The sequence below is a fragment of the Stegodyphus dumicola genome, chromosome 4 (genome assembly GCF_044657685.1).
Source record: "Stegodyphus dumicola isolate Sdum_Otavi_A_Nest chromosome 4, ASM4465768v1".
Classification (NCBI taxonomy): Eukaryota; Metazoa; Arthropoda; class Arachnida; order Araneae; family Eresidae; genus Stegodyphus; species Stegodyphus dumicola.
This window is the reverse complement of record NC_140771.1, coordinates 211,489,060-211,510,379: the sequence shown is the minus strand read 5'-3', so window position 1 is coordinate 211,510,379 and position 21,320 is coordinate 211,489,060. Positions and strand designations below refer to the sequence as shown.

Below are 21,320 nucleotides of genomic sequence, written 5' to 3'. Positions count from 1 at the left end.
GATGTAATCAGCACTCACTATTAACAATCACTACCATGACTCTGTAACATTAAAATAACCATTCTATTACAATGATCGGTAAACATGGCCAGCTTATGAGGGTTCAGTAATGACCACGTGTTGTAACGTTCTTTTTCTATTAGAACGTGAGAAGTGGTTTGATTATAGGAAGCTTTTCATTCGCTGTTTTGTTGAAAATTTTAAAAGGCGTTTTCTTTGAGCACATCGGAGGTGCTATTAGTTTCGATCCTCACTTTTTCTTTTCAAATAAAATGATGTTGCCACCAGTTATTATCGCAATGTATTATTTCTAAAGAAATGATATGGCCAATGTAAAAAATATATATATGGTGACATCGAAAATTCTAGAACTATGCTGCTGTAAAAATTTTTTCGATTTTATTGTTAAATTTTTGGCGTAAATGCGAAGAAAACGATGTTTGATAATAAAGTTAAAAAGACCCCCCGAAAAAAAAAATGTGTCAGCAGGAGTTGTCCAAAAGCAGATTGGTAAACTGCGAGTTCAGAGGTATCATAAAAAAATCCTTAACAAATTCTGTGGTGCGACGTTAAAATTCGGATTTTTCAGATTTGCTTTTCCTTTTTCTTTTTTTGCTTCTTTTTTTTTTCGGGGGGGGGGAGAGAAAGCTGATTTCCTTACGAGGTAGTGGCATATTTTACTTTTTAGGATATTGATTTTTCTTTTCGTCACCAGTTGACCCAACAACATATAATTGTTTGTGTGTGTTTAAAAAACAAACTCACTTCTAACAAAATATCCTTAAACTGGATGAAAAAGGTATGTTATAAATCCCGAGACATCAGACTGTTTCAAAGAAGGCTGTCAGTAATAATTGTTTGAGAAAATTTTAGTCTTATATTTGTAGAATTGTGTGTGATATGGCTTTTCAAAGGAGAAAACACGAAAAATCACTTACGCCGCCACGAGAGTACTGAATCCATATTGTAGAGTTGAATAACTGTGGCGTTCCGACAGATACTTCAACTTCTATTCATGAGATGGCGCCACGTGTAAAATCCAGTTCGTAATCGGAGCAGCAAGAATTATTTGTATGTTATTAGGGAGACGCGAAAGCCACAGTGACTTCAACAAGTCGTCACTAAAATGGCTTCCTGCCAGATCACGCATTCGTGACAGCAAGTATGAAGGTCGCTGATCTCCAAGTTCAAGTCCTTGTAGTAAATTGTATTTTTGAAGATTCACTTTCTGAATAGATTTCAATGAGCCGCTGTTTCAGTTTGGAGTATTCATCTCCCAGTGGCTTTCAAGATTTAGCATGCCTACCACCATCACTACTGACCAAGGCCGACAGTTTCAATGTCACTTGTTCGCATCCCTCACCTCTCTTCTTGGCATTCGCCATATTCGCCCAACACTATACCATCCATCTGGAAATGGGATGGTGGAACGCTTTCACCGATCTCTCAAACAAGGTCTGAAGTGCCACAGTAGCACACACTGGACAGAAGCCTTACCCCTAGTCTTGCTTGGTCTTCGCGCAGCATTCAAAGAAGACATTGGTAGCACTTGTGCTGAAATGTTATATGGTGCAACCCTCCGTCTGCCAGGTGAATTCTTTCACCCAGAATCTACTCCAGTTATCGACCCTCCAACATTCCTTCAACGTTTACGTGAGACCATGACCAATATCTCGCCAACCCCAGCATCTTCGCATAACCAGCCAAGCTATTTTGTACATCCTGCGCTTGAGACATCTTCGCACGTATTCGTGCGCAACGATGCAATTAAGCCAACTCTAACACCTTCATATGATGGTCCATTCAAAGTTGTCAAACGAACACCGAAAACATTTCACCATCATCTGCAATGGTAAACAATCAGTGATTGGAATCGATCGTCTCAAACCAGCATTTCTAATGCAAGATCCAACAACTTCCTCATCAACATCACTCCCGGAAGAAAGCTTACATCCCGTTAAAGAGCAACCTAAAACTAACAGATCTGGAAGAAAGGTTAAATTTAACCCAAAGTACTTATAACGTACCGATGGTACTTGGGGGGGGGGGGAGTACTGTGGCGTTCCGACAGATACTTCAACTTCTATTCATGAGATGGCGCCACGTGTAAAATTCAGTTCTTAATCGGAGCAGCAAAGCGACATCTTTACTCACTCAGACTTCTCGCAACACAACTGTACGCGAAGGTAGCATGAACTGTGTTCCGACCTCTGTGTTGATCTCTGCAATGTAATTTAAATTGTAATTTAGTACTTAATATATTCTTTTGTTATAGGAGATTGTCTACTTTTATTTTCTTTAATTATATCATGCATTAAGCACACACGACCACCAAATAACCATAAAATTCAGCTCTGCAATTATTTATTTTGATATTAATTCAACAGTTGTATGGCATCAGATTGGGACTACAAAACTTATTTCTTTTATACAAATAAGAAGTAATTTTTGAGAGCACCAAGTAATATTTGATTATAACTTAATTGTGATAAGTTATAAATGAATCTGATGAAGCTCTGGCGTATTAGTTAATCTTGTCATGTCGTATAAAAATATTATCAGTAAGAAATCATAAATTTGTCTACCAATTAAAACTGTACCGATTGACGTTTAAAAAAATGCTAAATCAGAAGGAATATTAATTTATTTTAAGGCGAAAAATGCATCTGAAATAGGGTTGTACTTTCATTGTTATTTAATTCTCACCATTGGACACAGCATGTAAACAATGTAAAATAAATAATGTTGTTATATACATATAAAAGTATTATTTATTACAGTAATAATATTTATTTATTGTTAAATCTTCATTAGCATTATAGAAACAAATCAATATAGAATTAGTTATAATATCTCGATATAGGTTAACTTCTTTTCATGTTTTTAAAGATTTAGTACCATTTATTTATTTGTTGTAATTACTGTTATTACTTTTAATGTAAATGTCTATATTTAGGATGTAAAGTGATTTTTTTATTGATATGAAGGTTTTAGTGAGATTTTGATATTTAGAAAAAAAGCTACAACGCTTCTCCCTCCCCCCGTTTTCCCTGTAGATGGATTTTTCTGTAAAGATAGGTGGTACGGAATGTAAAGTTATTCCCTGTTCGGTAGAAAATTTTTTTTGTCTGGGTTTCAAGGTCACTCGGGTGTTCTTTTGCTGCCTGTGGAATGCTTCGGAAAAGGAGTTTACTAGTCTGGGAAATCGAGATGCAAAACGTCGTCATTCTGACTGCGACACCGAATTTATTCGAAAAGCATTATTTAGTTGCCAATAAAAAGGCCGCATCGTGACAGAAATTTTAGTTGTAAGAAAAAATTTGATGTGGACATCACATGACCTCCTTGTACGCCAACTAAATTATACACTTTTTTTTTTTTTTTTCTGAACTTCATTTAAACTTATTTCCTCGAATTACCCCAACTTACCGATTCCTCAAGGCAAGTTTAAAACGACATCAAAGATTGCAAATTTTGAAATTAAATATCTCAGTCAATTTTCGTGTATCTTTATTTTTTCACAATGAGTATAAAACTCTATCAAATATAAATATAGGAACCAGGAGACCACATTAAAAGTTAGATTTCGTATTTTGTTGAAAATTAATTTCTTTTAAATTTGAAATTCCCAAAACATGGATATTTCCATCATTTAAAAAACATCTGTATTTCGAAGTGCACTCAAACCTGTTTTTGTTTAGTGGATAGGGACCGCGTAAAAAAAATCTCACAAAACTTCACGAGTAATTATAAAAAATAAGAGTCATTTAGAGTTGACTTTTTTCAGTTACCATGTGATCAGTTTTGGCGACGACTGTTGTTTCACTAGACTCTTGTATATGTCTCGGTAGCCAGATATGCAGCATTGAAGCTCCCTTTTTTTAATTGATTATTTATTTTATTTTATTTTTGATAACGTCGTCAGTTATGTTCCGATTTGATTGAAATTTTCATCTACTACACGCACACACAAAAAAAGGGGGGGGGGACCGCATATGCCTACGACCAACGATTGCGAAAATAAAAGTTGGGTAAGTGATATATATATAGATGCCGATTGCGATAAAAAAAAGGGAGCTTATCGTTTTGGTTTTTGAATGTTTTTGATTTATGCAAGATACATACGTACGTACACACATCACACACACACATACAAAAAAAAAAAAAAAAAAAAAAGTCCATTTTATAATCTGTGTTGCAATAAAGAGGCCTTTATTCTGTCAATGCATACAGATGTTACGGAATATTTTGCGTGGAAATTTGGAAACCGAAATTTTTCGCGATTACGAAACTTCGTTTACTTTGCAGTGGTTTAAAAGCATGCAAAAATAAATAGCTTCTTATAGGAATATGTTCATAAATCCATTGCTCAGGCTAAAATCAATTGGATTGAAATAGCTGTTCACAATGTGAGAACATTATTAGAAAATTTTTGAATTAGTGTTTCAAATAATTCCTACAAATAAAAATGCTATATTATATAATTATTCAAGTTTCCATTAAAATAAATTTAAATTTCTACAGTTATTGACATACCATATCTAAATAAATTTTTCTCTTCGTTTGACAACTACCGTGTTATTTTTGCCTGAGTGGACTGGGGCGCACCGGTAGCCAAGCTGTAAACTGAACACTGGTAGTTAGTTCGGTCCGGGATTCGAATTCCATCGAACGGGTCAGTTGCATGTGCGTTTTCGGGGTTTTCCATATATGTAATGTATATACGAACCACCTTCCCTTAGAGAGTCCTCCATGAAAGCATTCCTTTCCTTAGGCAAATAGCCCTCGAGTGTCATAATCAAATAAATCAAGCCTCAGAAGACCTCCCGATCGTAAAGTAATTTAAGTGATTCCTTGTATTGCTGCTATAAAGGAGAAAATAGAATACTGAAATTAGAATTTCACTTTCTAAAGTGTAAATAACTTTTTATGAATTTATTTCTGTTTTTCCAGTAGAAGATACAAATAAAAACAATATGCAAAAATATCATCTTTTATGTATGTACTTTTGTTTCAATTCCTTGCTTTAAAATTAATTTTTAACAAAATAAAATTTTCTGGTTATTATAAAAAGATTATATTTTATGTATAAGATTGACTTTTATCCTATAGTTGTATTTGCTTTTAATAAAATGCTTTGTGTATGTTTAAAGTAGTTTTTAAAAATTAGCTTTTATCCTATAGTTGTATTTGCTTTTAATAAAATGCTTTGTGTATGTTTAAAGTAGTTTTTAAAAATAATTCAGCCTATTTATTCCAGCTTTTAAAATGATGTTGCTGAGTGTACTGGTTTGGGTAATCTTTATTGCTACATTCCATTCATGTCAATGTCTAGAGGAAGGACCCAATGTTTGTGCTAAACAAGAAACGTAAGTTTGTAGAATAAAGTATCTCAATATGAGTGGAAGTTTTAATTCCTATAAAACTTTGCTTAAAATTTCATTCCAGATACCTAACAACTGTAAGAGTTTCATATAATAAACCCTATCAAATACGTTCCTTCACATGGTGCTTTGCTTTTCCTCCGAGATGTTCAAGATACAGGTAATTATAAATGCAATTTCTTGATTATATTAAATTGTTATTGGAAAAGAATATTAAATGCAGCATTATTATTTTTTTAACTTTAAAAAAATTATATATTTAAAAAAATGATATTTTGTGATGGAGTTTTCATTTTTTGGGTTTTTATATGTATTAAACTTTTTATGTTGTGTATATCAATGTTAAACAGGGTTCTTTCTAAGTCCTGCATGTTTATTAACTTGTATAATTTGCATTTATAAATTACAGATACATTTGTTTATCAATTTCAGTTCCTCCCTTCTCTTAATAATATTTGTGTTTCAGGATAGCATATACAACTGGTTATAAAACTGAAGCCAAAGTAAATACACGGACTGTTAATGCTTGTTGCAAAGGCTTTGTTTTGACAGCTGATGAATCAAGATGTATACGTAAGTCTATTTTATTAGATTACTTAAAGGTATTAATTATTTTTCCCTCCTCAACATCATATGTTAAGTTATAATTAGATAAAAAGATATTTTTGTATATAAAGATAAAGATAAATAAAATAATAATATAAAGATATTTTTGTTAATAATATAAAGATATTTTTGTTGTTTAATGAAGATTATTAATTATTTTGCATAAAAATATATTTTTTTTTAATAATGAAGAATTGAAAGTTAATAATACTGTTACGAATTTTGTATAATGTAACATGAAAAGTCAGAAGAGAATGAGGCTCCGCCGGAAAAATAAGGTTACAGGAGCAAGTTCATTTAACATTGAGGTAAATGGCTATCTCACTGGTAACTTGATTGTGTTTTGTCATACTGAGAAGAGGTTGGTATGAGTACTTTTATGTGTGTATGAGTACTTTTATGCAGAATTGTAAAGTTTCTTTTGGGAAAACAAATTTTATCAAGCTACCATCAGTTCTGTGTGTGCATTCAGTCAAGTATTTTAAATTTGATTTTTCAGCAAATTTAAAGGTGGGAGGCCAAAAAATGTATAATCATAATAATTTCTTAGAAAATAAAAGGTAAAAGGACTTACCTTTTAATCGATCTTCTTTCTAATCCAAAGGCATATCCGGGAATGTTTGTTTCATTCATCGATGCACTACTCACAGAAAGAGAGAGGCTTCTAAGATAATAAGATATTTAATTTACAATCACATCACATCACTAAACTAAAATATATATATGTATAACACAGAAGATAAGGATTACATGTTTCACTCAAACGTCCATCACGAGTTCTCAAAGTTCAGTTAAAAAAGTTCTGTTTTAGTTTTTGCTGCGCGCATGCGCAAATCACGTGGTTGTCGGTGAGAGTTTCAACAAATTATGAACATGTATGCACGTAACAGTAGCTTCACAAAATAGCTTTTGTTGGGGGGGAGGGTGGCAGTTATAGACAAAATTGATGATATGAGGTTACATATATTAGTTTTGTATCAATCATGCTGAATGTTCATGCTTATGCATTAAAAATATTATGGTGACTATTTACTGCTCTGTTTATGGCATCAGCACTTAAATCATTTTCATATCAACATTTTTGTGGGTGGGGAAGCTTGTGAAGTAAGTTTCTTTATATACTACTTGTATTTGTCTAGACTGACTGATTTCTTAAATCATTCGTAATTTGCTTTGCATATATTTTGATATTTAATGTTAATTATTCGTCTTTGGCTTCTCAATTATTATCACATATATGGTTTATGTAATAAAACCTTCCATTTTATCTACATAATGAAATACTGCAAAAATGATACCATTGCAAAATTATTTTAGAAGGGTTACTGATATCAATTATAACACATAAAAATATCTTATTTTGTAGGATTTAAAAGAACTAAAAATCAAATATGGTGATGTGCAGGGAAATGATAAGCTTCGATGCTCTTTCTTGGTGATTGTTGTTGTAGGCATGTAACCTCTAGAGCAGCAAATCTCATTGATTTCATACCTCTTAAGATGAAAATAATTTTAGGTTGTATCCTGTGTAGTATAATGCGATGTGGTATTATATGACTATAATATAATTTATATATGTGTGTGTGTGCATGTGTAGACACAGCAACAAATGATAGTACTTCACACTTATGCAATACCCGATTTTACACTCACAAGTGATGAGTACCCCACTTTGTAGACCACTGCTGTAAAGAATGATTGGGTTTTCCACATGAAAATTCTGTAGTTGTTAAATATTAAATTGTGTTTATTATTTTACTGATAAATTGTTTTTAAAGTCATGTCTACAGTAAATTTGTCTAGATGCTCATCTTGTCTATCTTTGCTGTTTATCTGGCTGAATTTAAATGATTTATACTCTTGTGTTTATTGATTCCTTCACATGGCAAAAGATCAGAAGTGACCAACTTAGTAGAATGCGATGAAAAACAACTTTAACAAAATGCTGTGTTGTAGACTTTAATAATTATATATGAAAGAAGAATGCACTGCATCATCAGAAACTATTATTAAAGGATCTAAATTTGATTGTTACATTGCACAAGTCTGTAGTTTATTAAAGGGGGGAAAAACTAATCTAACCATATTCTTTTGTAACTAGTGATATTCATTATATGCCTCTGCTGAGAGGCTGATCAGTGCTTTCTGTCTCAGATATCTAATCATTCATATGAAGAATGCATAATGTATTTAGTCTTGGAAATATGTGCACTGTAGCTAGAATTAGCTGAATTTCCTTACAGGATTAGGGAAAAAATAACATTTATATTTTGGATGAATTCAGCATAAGTGAGATCAATACTTGTCAGTAAACATCATGAATTGTTTTTAAAAATTTATCTTTTTGTTTATATATTTTAACTAGTCCATTAATAAGGGTAAAATATAGTACATAGATTCTTATAACATATGTGCTGAGTAGGGTTTTGACCTTTCTGAAACTAGGAATTTTGAAAATTCTCACTCAATAATGCATATATAATGCAATTTTCTGTAAAATAATAATGCAAATTTTCTGATTTTTACCTACAGTTAATGAGCAAACAATTAAATAATAAATCTTTTTTCCTTCTTTTTTCTTTTCCTTTTCTTTCTTCGCCCCCCTTTTTTTTCTCTTTTTAAATTTCAGGTTAAGAATAATTTTTATTATGATGTTTTGAATTGAAGAGTAAAGGCATATCTGTCATAAACATATTTCAATCAGTATTAATTGTTAAGCCATTATCAAAGTGCAGATTAATCTGAAATGTATTTAGTAATTTTATCAGTAAAGTTTTTAAAACTAGATATTTGTTTGTTACAATTAAGGTGTTCTTATATATATATATATTTTTTTAGCATTTTGCTCAAATGCTTGTATACATGGTATTTGTATTGGGCCGGAAGAATGTGAATGTCAGCCTGGGTTCGGTGGACCCACCTGCAATGTCTGTAAGTATTGGTTTTGATGTTTTTTGAAACATACTTATTTTTAAACAGTATTCTTAAAAACTTCAAAGATTTTCACTTCTCTTTCTTTTTCTTTCCTTTAAGTATATCATGGTAAGTAACTTTTAAATTCATTTCCACTCTATGAAATTTTTAAAATTACAACAATAATAGAAAACATAAGTAAAAATATTTATATATCAAAATTACTTTTATAAATTTATAAACTAATATAAAAATATTTTATTTCATATTTTATTATAAATATATAAACTAATTTATATTATAAATTTATTTATTATTATTTTACTGCTTTTATAAATCTAAAAGTATTTTGTAGTTAGAAATGTTAGATTTTACTATACAGTTAATCTTACTTATTACTTCATTTTTTAAATAGCTTGTCCAGCTGGTAAATATGGAGCTCAGTGTGAACGAGATTGTATTTGTGAAAATAAAGCACTTTGTGACCCTGTAACTGGTGTTTGTACTTGCAAACCAGGTGAGAAATACTGCTTTAAATAACTGAAACTGATTTTTATGATTTGCTTGATTGGTTTTTGTTTTAACCTAACGTATAATCTGAAATAAAACAATGTAAAAAAGGATTTTTTAAGACTTCTGGTTTTTCATAATTTGGAAGAGGAGGCTATACTGCGTATGCATATGACAGTAATAGCTGTGCTGGTAGATGGTTAAGTTCTGAAAAGCTTTTAATATTTTTTTTATTATCTGCCTACCTTCCAATTTCAACCTATAGTAGGAATTGCTATGCTTTAGACATATTTTTGCATAGACATATGATGTAACCAACTAATGCATTAATTTGTTTCAGTACGCATGAATTAACATGCCTTATATGTAAACGTTTCACTAATCAGTATCCATCACTTGCAAAAATGTAAATTTTTGCCCATATAGTTGCTTTCTATCGTAAAATTTCTTGTTTTTATAAAATGCATCTTTTTATTAATTTATGAACAGAACTGCAGGATTTGAGCTGTAAAGATTCAGATCTGCAGATATTCATAAAGTCAGCCGTGAAGTTTGCAGTTATTCATGGGGGTGGATAATCAAAACGTGCTAAGTATTTTTAAACCTAGTCTCATTAATTAGTGAGCATGTGTTGGTTTATACATATATGCACTTTTACCACTATACTACAGTACAAAGTCCGTAAACCGGACTTGTTGGGACTTCGGCGATTCTGGCTTAGGGGTTTTTCTGGAGCATCAATTTAAATCTGGTAAGATAGCTTGCAGAAATTATACAATTAAAAATATGAAACCGTAATTTATGAAATAAAGAGCAATTATGATCTAAAAATTATCAAAATATACAAAAAAAAAAAAAAAAAAAAAAAAAAAAAAAAAGAAGTAAGCTTAATATTTATTTGTTTACTTTATTAAACATTTATTTCAACGTAAGCTGTTTAAGTTGCTTCCACAAAAAATTCTAAAAGTTCCTTTTTCTTAGGTCATATACAGTTGACTTTCCAATGCCATACTCCTTGCATAATTTTGAGACGGATATGCCTTTATCCATTTTTTTTCAGCAATTCCACTTTTTGTTTGATGGACATCGAAACATGCTTTTGTTTTGTAGGTCCTTTGGCAGCTTCAGAATTGGAAACTCTTTTTGCCATAATCGAAAGTTCAAGCTTAATTTTTATAAAATTGCTCTAACAGTCTGCAAAAAATAGTAAGCCGAATCCAATTAGAAGATTAAGGAACAGTGCAATCTACAACATCAACTGAAATGCCTTAGAATCAGTAAGGATAATTTTAGCCTAGTGCTATAACCATTCGTTATGCATTAAATGTGCATGCGTAAACGCATTACGCGCATGCGTTATGCATACAAAAAAAAAAAGTTTGTGGCTTTTAGGTCCGGATTATAGATCATTCCGGATAATGGACATCCGGATTACGAACTTTGTACTGTATAAGGCTTTTGCCTCAGTAGAGGGTAAAATCTATTTCACTCAAAATCTGAAATGTCTCTATAAATGTATTTTTGTTGAAATGGATTCCCCCCCCCCATGACAAGTAGAATGACACAACGCTAACAAAAACCTATTTACATAAATTGATAACTTCTTTCTTGGACGCTTTCACAACTGTGTGCAGTTTCCCCTTTGGGACAGGATTGCAAGTTCGGGCATCAATAACTAAGCATTGAGACAGAAAACAAAGAAAAAGGAAGGTGCATTAAAATAACATAACTACTTTTATTCGCTTCAAAAGAATGATTGGCTGGCATGTCATTTAAACAAAAGCAATGAGCAGTGCAATAATGTGATGGGGGAAAGCACTAGATAGAAAATGATCCAGGAGCTCAGGTGACCTGCCCATGTCTGAATGGTCAAGTGCTTTGGACAACTTCGAAGTTTAAGGGATAAATCAGGTATGATATCATATCATCTTAAGGGATAAATCAGGTATGGATCTGATCTTTCTTTGACTACTTTGTTGCCCAACCTTAATACTGTACTCTTCCCTCCCTTCTCAGGATATATGGAGGGGGGCACATTTTTGTTTTTAGCTATATCAGAAGTTAGAGTACAAAAAGCAGATCATCAATAGTGACATATTGTGCAGTGTAGAGGAGGAAATAACCTTTCATATACACTACATGTGCAAGTAAATAAATTATGTTCATTTTAAACAAATGAGAAGTACTGGAGGATGATTTTATTAGCTTTCTTATGCAATAAAAAGAGCAAGATGCATCATATGAGTTTAACAATATTTTGGCAAACTTTTGAAGCAGTAAAAAAATAAATAATAATTAAAAAAAAGCAAAAAGTATCTTTTATATTGTACTAGTATTTGTGACAACCTTTTGAAATGCTGATATTCTTTTTCAGTAATGTTTCGTAATAATTTTTTATATGCAATTATTTAAGTTAATTATTTTTTCTGCTTACATTTGATAGGTTGGCAAGGCTCAGACTGCAGTCAACCATGTGATAAAAATTATTATGGTTATCACTGTGAACAAGAATGCCGTTGTGAAAATGGTGCGTCTTGTGATCCTATTTCAGGAGCTTGCATATGTGCTCCTGGTTACAGAGGACCATTGTAAGTAATGCGTAGCTAGAAATTGATAAAAAAAACTATGTCTAAAATTACAGAAAGTGTTAATGACAGATATCAATCCATGTCTGAAAATGTTCATGACAGATATAGGATTGATTCACTAAAAGTTCTACTGAAAAAGCCATTTTGTTAATAATTCATGAAATTAAAAATATGTGAATAAAAAGAACACTTGAATTTACTGAACTGATATTTAAAAACTGCTTCTATTTTTAGTAAAATTAGGAAACTTTAAGAATAATTAAAACTATAGCTTGTTTAAGTTGATGGATAACTCGCTCAAATGGCTTGTTTGTACTTAATTCTCTCTGTGATGACTGATTAACCCTTTCATGCATCCATGCCAGCAATAGAAGCAATTATTTCCCCCATTGCACGCTGGTGTGACAGAGCATTTTCTCATTCAGCCCCGGCCATTACTCTTTTGTGCCAGTGTCTTGAAACTTTTTAACAATCACTAGATTGTGCCTTGTGTCCATTACTTTTGAACTGAATATAGTTTTAGGATCCTGACCTTCAATTTGATCACATTCTGCATAAGATAGGTGTTAGCTGTAGAGAGGGAGGAGGGGAAGGGAAGTGTAAACAGTCCACTTCTTTAACTTACCATGTGATGTAAATATTCACGTTTCTGATATCCCTTTGCATCCTTTTATTATGCTACAATGTAGGATATTTTAGGTTTACAGTGTGGGATTCCATTAGGCTTTGCATTGCTCTTATCACTTATATTTTGCATACTTTCCTTTTTATTTTGAAAGCCTTGAGTTTATTACGGCAAGCAAGCGTTATTTATTAGACGAAGAATATACGCCATGGTAAATGAGCCAATTAGTGAATGAATGAGGGTGATGATTTATTTTGTAAAGATTTAGCGAGTGATATTTCTAGTGATTTTCATATGGACATTTTGTCACAGATTGAGCTCACTGATTGTCTGCCTTCCAGTTCATGTGAAAGATTTTGTTTCTTGTCTTATAAATAGCCTTTCTTTTATTTTTTTTATTAATTTAAAACTTTTTGAATTAAAGCTTTGGAATAATTTGAATAGTGCTTCTGAAAATTATTTCTCAGAGTAAGCAATTTTTTTACATATATGCATATTTTAAAGTAAAGAGAAAAGATTATTAAACACTAATTTTAACATATATGATAGCTTAAGTAATAATAAAAAATAGTACCAAAAATTATGGCCTTAGGACTTTTTTTTTTTTTTTTTGGTTAGGCTTAGCAGACGCAAAACCTGCATCCTGTTGGACAATTCCTGCCGATTCTCGTCCGTCCTGAGGCAATATCTTAAACAAAGGCACATAGTCTCAAAAGAGTTAAAAGTAAAATTGACATAAATGGGCAATTTTAATAAAGCAAAATAAGTATATAATGTGCCACCCAATATTAAATTTCTCATATTTAAGAAATAGAAACTTCAGATACAAAATTACATTTAAAGTTTGTAACTTACTAAAATAAGTTACAAGTTTTCTACTTTTTCACGTCATTGAAGCACTGTTTATAGGGACTGGAACTAACCGTTTACAAAGAACAGTTAATATTTGAAGCTCAAAGGCATCCTATCTTTTATTCATCTTCAAAAATTTTCCGCCCACATTTAAAACAGTTATACAACTCATACTTGTGTTCTAGATAGCGTTACATCACCATATACTGTTTGAACCATCTGTAATGATTCAGTAGCAGATTTACCCTAATTCATAACAAAATTTAATATTGTAATGTTATTCCATCTCGAAGCAAATTTTTTAATACAATGTCTTCTTAGTAAATGAAAATGACTGTGGCATTTTAATATGTAGATGCCATTATCATTTGGTCTCTTAATGTTTCCAGTTACTTGATGGGTGTGCCTTGTATGTTAAATCCAACAATGAGATATTATGAAGCACTTAAAAATGTAATACAAAATTATGTTTGCAGACACAATAAGATTTGTAAAGAATACATTACAACAAAAGTACAAAGTCCGTAATCCGGACTCGTCGGGACCTTGACGATTCTGGATTATAGATCATCAATTTAAATCTGGTAAGATGGCATGCAGAAATTATACAATTAAAATATGAAACCATAATTTATGAAATAAAGTGCAATTATGATCTAAAGAGTATCAAAATTTACAAAAAAAAAAAAAAAAAAAAAAAAAAAAAGCTTAATATTTATTTGTTTACTTTAGTAAGCATTTCTATCAATATAAGTTGTTTAAGTTGCTTCATCTACATAATTTCTTGTTCAGTTACAACGTTCCACTGTTCAAGTCCTGTAATTGCTGTGTCGAGAATATAGACTAACTTGTCAATCGAAATTTTTTCGCTTTCAAAAGCATTCTTTGTTACTTTCTTCACTATCGGAAGTGAACATGGGCAATTGCTTTATGCGCATGCGTAAGTTTGGGGCTTTGAGGTCCGGATTATAGATCATTCCAGATAATGGACGTCCGAATTGCAGACTTTGTACTGTATATCATAATGTATATGATATCACTGATAATATCATAGACTTCTACAAACAGGATAATAGATTTTAACACTATTTTTCTAACTGGAGAGCAGCCTCATCAATATGTTGTTCAATACAAAAGAAATGTATTAAATGTAAAGAAATGTAGTCCATTTACTTCAGAAATTTGTAGTTATAATACCTAATGAACAGAAAGAGTAAGACCTTTTTAAAAGAAATATTAGAACTTCATGAAGTTCATACTAAAAGAATAAAGACATACTGAAATTAGTCATTCTATACCTGATAGAAGAACGGAAACGGAAAGATATGCGCAATTGTGAGGAAGTTTATGCTTTTGTTGTCCATTTATTGAGACATGATGTTAGTGATACGAACGAACATGATTTTAAAAAATATTACATTTCTTACATTTGGAGGCCAATTGGAAAGAATAGACTGAACATTATTGTAGGTATTGATAGTTTAGAGTAGCCTGCTATTGTTAGGTGCAAATGGAATGATCTGACAGCAATGAGCTCTCAATAGATAAATAGTGAATGGTGACTATTATGCAACTGTACAGAAAACCCATTTATGTTAGCTTGAGGAAAAGATATGCATTAAAAAAAACAGTAATTTTTGCTCCAGGCTTATGCCTGAACATATATTGGTATGGAAGCATTGTTGGCAGTAACTGAAACTGCTGGGGGAGCTCTAGAGCACTTTCCATGTAGTACAGATTTATGATCATGTGATTTAGGGTGTATTTCCAATAACGAAAAGATATTTTCTTCATATGAAAAAGTGAAAATGTTATGGATGCAGTGTTAAAAAAGAAAGCACAAAATAATGTATTTTTAATAAGCTTTAATTGTTTATAACACATTGTAAAAATATATGTGGGAAACTATATGCCAATGTGAAGGATACTGTTTTAAGAAAAATGTATGATTTGTGTAATCAGCTGATTCTTAGTAAAAATATCGGTCTCTTCTCTTTCATGAGTCTTTCTTGATGGTATAAAATCCATATTTTACCCCCAGAAACTTTCACTAGCTCTCCGGGTAATAAATTCTGCATTAAACTTATTTATGTTCTAGTTTAAATGTTTTTAAATAATTTTGGAAGAAAATGATTTTATATCTTTATGGCTTAGACACGGAGCATAAATGTACATACATGTTTAATTAGGTTTGTAGTTGTCTTCAAAATTTGTGGTGTATTAATTTAAAAAATTGGTGGCATTTTAAAAGTGCTCAAACTAATATGACAAGTATTTAACATCTATAAAGCTTTGAAATTTTATTATTTCCAACATATTTTAAATTATGTTAATGAAGATGAATACATGAGGTTTAATATTTTCAATTGAACTGTTTTACTTTGCAGATGTACAGAACCTTGCCCTGAAGGAACCCATGGTGAATCATGTGCCAATAAATGTGACTGCCAGAATGGTGGCACCTGTGATCATGTGACAGGCAGTTGTTTCTGTCCACCTGGTTGGACTGTAAGTTTTGCATAAGTACTGGGTAAAAAAGTAAGAGTAGATATATATTTGTACGTAGTGTGAAAAATTCGTAGGAATATACTTATACAGAAGAATATTTCTGTACAGAAATGCTACAGAAATATACTTTATACTGTATAAAATATAATTAATAGAAGTATATTTGTACATAGTATAATGGAGAAAATTCATAGCTACAAAAATATACCTAAATAAAAAGATAAGTAGGTTCTGGTAGCAGTTATTGATAAATATAAATTTTTAAAATAACTTTTTGGTGTGAATTGAAATTTAAATATTACTTAAACCCTTGAAAAGACTGCACTCCAGACATAGATAACTTGCCTATGATTCCCAGTTAGTATAAGAGATAAAGAATGAACCTGCGATTCTGCTGGTGTGATAAAGACATAAATATTTTCATTTTTCTTTATTTCTGAATGATTTGAATAATTGGTTTTGATAACTTTTTGTAAATTATTCTAATTTTTATAGAGATAATTGGCATGTTGATTTACATTGCTTATCACATAATGAGAAGAAGAATCCTTGTAACTAATTTTTAAAATTGGTATTTTTAGGGTGCTGTTTGTGCTAATCCATGTTCACCTGGTTACTATGGAGATAAGTGTAATGAGCGATGTGTGTGTTATAATGGAGCTTCATGTCATCACATAACTGGGAAGTGTACTTGCTCAGCTGGTTACCGAGGTGAACGATGTCAAGATGAATGCCCCCTTGGCATGTGGGGTTTAAATTGCTCAAATGTGAGAAAGTTTTCTTTATTTAGTGAGGAAATAAAAAACATTATTTTTTGCTTGAGCTTGTAGTAATAGTTGCACATTGATGGATTCAAACGTAACAAATAGGGAAGAGAGGAAAAATAGGATGGGGGGGGTGGAATCTGAATATCTATATAAAATATTCCTTGCAGATGTATTTTACATTTTGTCGCTTGTCTTGTTTAATAAATTAATTGGAATTTTTTTAAAAAAAATATTTATTATTATTTAAAGTTAATGCAGTTTTTTAATTATGTTTTCCATTTTATACAACAGTTATTTATTATGCTAGTTATTTATATGTTGCTGGTTTTGAGAAACTGATTAGTATTAATGGAGGAGGGTAATGTAAATAGATGCTTTTTCTGTAGTTATAAAAAATTAAAAGGCCCATTTTCAAATTTTGCTTACTTATGCTTTCCCAGAAGAATAGAAAGAAATTTCTTGATAAATTATGTTAAAATTTTAATTTGAGAAATGCATTGTATGAAGATGACTATAAATATATTTCTACAATTCAAAATATATATATATATATATTTAAAAAAATCAATTTAAATTCTTAAAATGTGTGATTGTAGGCAAAAATGCCTTCTCCTTTCAAGTTTAATGTTATTCAGCTCCTTTGTTTTGTAACCTAATTTAGTTTTTAAATTGAGAAGTTTAATTATTTTAAATATGAACTATTAGTTGTTATATATTCATATAAAAATTAATTCACAGAAGTTTTTCCTTTAGCAAATCAATAGAAAAATATTTTGTCTTCCACTTCATGGCCAAGCAGTAACCTTGAGATTATTTTACCCAAAATTAGTTTGTAAATCTGTGTCTGAAAAGGGCAGTACATATTCAGTGATTAGATAAACTAGTCAAGCTAAATTTGACTGCTTTGAATATGTGCTGCCCCCTTTAGGCAGATTTACAATTTAATTGGGGGTAAAATAATCTCAAGGTAACAGACTTGACATGAAGTGAAACAAATTATTTTTATTGATTTCCTATATTTTTATCTAAAGATTTTCAATTGAATTTTTTTATGTTTTAAATTGTAGAAGTATATTTATAGTCATTTTATGCAATGCATTGCTCAAATTAAACATTAAATATTAATTTATCTTGAATGTTCTTTTTTTTCCTTCAAGGACACGTATGTGAGCAAAATATGAAAATGGGCCAAAAACTTTATTGATTTTGGTACAGTTCAATATAATATTGACAATAAAAGCTATAAGAAAAATTTTTGTGTAATAAAAATTTAAAATTGCAATGCTACAGCTCAAAGTTGACTTTTTTTTAGGCAGTGCAATGTTAGCTACAGGTTGTTCTAACTATCAGATAAAAAATCTCAAACTTTTTTATTAAAATATGATCTTGCACAGATCTTGAACCTAAGTTTAGGGGGTAAAAGTTATTTTTCCCCTAATTTCATCCTAATTTGAGTATTTTAATTTCATTTTTTTTTCAAACAGTTTGTTATATATAATATTTATTATTGATTTTTAATGTTATGTTAGGTTCAAGATATTTAATCAATAATTTAAAGAAAATCTGTCTGAAATTTGAAGTCGATCATGCAATTAATTTTTGAGCTAGGTCATCTTACGTACGAAAATAAGTATCTTGAAAAAATTATGTTTATAAAATTTTCAATAGAAAAAAATAGTACTCAAATAAGTAGACATATCGCTATATAAGTTTAATTTGCAGTGCTAGTGTCATATAATATGGCTTCCTGCTTTCTGAAATCGTCCATTTGAGCTGTCAGTTCCTATTTCTGATGGCCTCTTTTGATCTGCTTTGGCTCCATGGGGACTTTTAGGACTCCAGTTTGGATTTACAATGTTAAAAATACATTCTTAAGATATTTAATGAGTTTTATATGGAATAAAAAAAGAGTAAAGAAATCTAGTTCTACATGACACTCCCACCTTAAATATATAATAATTTTTGTATCTTTTGTTGTATTATATTTAGCATTAATATGACATGTGAATTAAACCACTCTTTTTCCTTTTATTTAAATGTTCTAAAAATATTTTTGAAATGTATCGTCACTGTGTGTTGAAAAGAGATGTAATTTAATTTAAAGAAATGTAAAGAGAAGCGGTTTTGTAATGTTAGCTATACTAGAATTTGTCATCCTATCATTTAGGGAACTAACTACATAAAAAAATTTAAATTTTAAAATTCATTGAAAATTTTTCATTTATTTATTTATACATTAGAAGCAAATAAGGAATTTTATAAATATGTTTCAAAATATTTTGAAGACCTACATATGGATTTTCCAGATGGGTATATAATTGAATCTTATCATTGATATAAGTAAAAACATGTTTGAAAACAGAATTGTACTGTCAGGTTGTGTGAGAAAAATAAAATTAGACTGTTGTAATCCATAATTGTGTATAAAAATAGTGAAATCTCAGTTCATTAGTATAATTCATTTCTGAAGGCCACTCATCACCTGAAATTAAAAAAAATCAAAACTATTTTTCCCTTAGTATTAATATAAAATGCATTGAATCATTCCTGAACCAAAGTTGATTGCTTATTTAAACTTTTACAACTACTATGCAGATCTAACAAAAATAATCAGTGGAAAACATTAATCTTAAATAAATAAATAAATAAATAAAAGTAAACTAGTATTGAACAGGTGGAACTGTAAGTGGAAGCTAGTGAGAAACAGAAAAAGAAGAAATACTATTATTATTCATAAAGGAAACCCCCCCCCTCAAAAAAATAACAAGATTTTATGCTGAACAGAACAGTCTGTATGTTTCTTTTTCTTTTCTTTGTTTCATAGGAGGTTACAGTGGTCACCTGTTAGGTGCTTCCATAATGAAATGGCCATGACTTCTGGCTCTTAGAGGCGCAAGATTAATGTCTATTAAATAAAGTGCCCAGCCATTTAGGGGGTGGGATTAAGTCCATGTTTTCCTCTATGTATAATGTGTGTATAAGTCAGTCTCTCTTAGAAAGTCCTACCCAAAGGCATCCTTCCCCTTAGGCAATTAGCCCTAGTATGCTTTGTCATACAGCCTTTGAGTGCTTTGCCATAATTCAATAAAGAAAACCAAACCAATCACCATACATATAGTTCACTTGTCACATAAACTTCTGTGGTTTATCATTTGCAATGTTCAAGATACCTTTATAAATTAATTCTTATTTGTAGCTGCATTTTAAATCAGCTGCATGTGTAAAAAAAAAAAAAAAAGATTTCTTGGTAAATTTTATAAAAAACAAACATCAAACAAAGTTTAACAACGAAGTTTTGATCTGGAATTTTAAAAGTTCTCTGAATTCAGAAGATCACTGTATTGATTTTGAATTAACTTTAGGAATTATTATAATAATTAAGATTGTAGCAAATGGAAATTAATGTTATTTATATTTTTCTTAAATAAAAATCATAAAATTTGTTTATTTTCTGAATAGAGATAATTTTGCTTCTGGTCATATAAACAAGATTTAAAAATAAATAAATAAATAAAGTGGCTGCCCCCCCCTTTTTTTTTTTTTTTTTTTTTTTTTTTTTTTAATTTTTACTATGAAATTTGTGATAAGAAAATTTTATATTTAATTTGGTTATGAAAAGTTCTTTAAAGCATATAGTACTTTTAATTGTGGTTGCTTTTCTTCAGAATTGCAGCTGTGATAATGGAGCTCATTGTGATCCTGTAGATGGAACATGCATCTGTTCAGCTGGATTCACAGGGGAGCACTGTGAGACCAGATGTATGTTTTGCCCATTTGTATTTTAATTTTGTTTGCATAACAATAAAAGAATGAAAATTTTACAACCCTTAATGTAAAATAAAAGCGTTGAAAGTACTTACTGTAAGAGCAACTTATGTAGAATTTGGATATACTAACAAACTATATATAGATATTTTAATTTGTGATGGTAATAATGAGTAGAATGAGAAATCATGTTAAGGATTAGCTGTGGAAAAAAATCATAAAATAAATCAACTAAAAATTAGCCCAGAATTATTGCATGTATCTGTAAGAGATTAAGTTAAATTGTATGTATTATTGAACTTTAATGTGGAATAATAGTTTTGCCTTTATCTAAAAGAACTTTTTAAATCAAATTGTACTTTTATTTTTCAGTGTGTCCTGATGAATATTTTGGTGCAAATTGTGATCAGATATGTCAATGTAAGCAAGATAATACTGAGTTGTAAGTTTATTAAGCTTATTCATGTTTAGAATTTTTTCCCTTGACTCAACTGCTTCTATCTTCTGTTTGTCTTAATTGTTGTTTTGCTAGTTTCCTATATTTTATGTTATTAAATATTTGGCAGTATTTTTGTGATTCTTGGTGTTGGTGTATCAGAAGAAAAAGCATAGTTCTTTTGTAATTTATTCTTTCATCACAATTACTTTAATAATAATATTAACATATTTTGATCTGCTTTTTATAAAAATTTCCTCATCATCTTATTCTTACTGGAGTTTTTTTTTAGAGTTCATTCAAATTATTATTTGTAATTTAAATCTTCAAAGCAGGAATAATTTGTATCCAAATATATTTAAAGAG

The 21,320-nt window shown here is 30.4% G+C and overlaps 1 protein-coding gene across 4 annotated transcripts in view; it reads left to right on the top strand.

Annotated features, from left to right (window-relative positions):
* LOC118184138 (uncharacterized) overlaps positions 1–21,320 on the top strand; it is a 265,451-nt gene that overhangs the window by 205,287 nt on the left and 38,844 nt on the right. For all 4 annotated transcript variants that reach the window (XM_085815944.1, XM_035353790.2, XM_085815945.1 and 1 more), the window contains 10 exons: positions 5,261–5,369; positions 5,449–5,544; positions 5,851–5,957; positions 8,829–8,921; positions 9,319–9,420; positions 11,857–12,001; positions 15,866–15,986; positions 16,568–16,753; positions 20,419–20,512; positions 20,891–20,960. In XM_085815944.1, coding sequence (XP_085672070.1) covers positions 5,269–5,369; positions 5,449–5,544; positions 5,851–5,957; positions 8,829–8,921; positions 9,319–9,420; positions 11,857–12,001; positions 15,866–15,986; positions 16,568–16,753; positions 20,419–20,512; positions 20,891–20,960 — 1,115 coding nt within the window. In that variant the 5' untranslated portion in view covers positions 5,261–5,268. The remainder of the gene's footprint in view (positions 1–5,260; positions 5,370–5,448; positions 5,545–5,850; positions 5,958–8,828; positions 8,922–9,318; positions 9,421–11,856; positions 12,002–15,865; positions 15,987–16,567; positions 16,754–20,418; positions 20,513–20,890; positions 20,961–21,320) is intronic.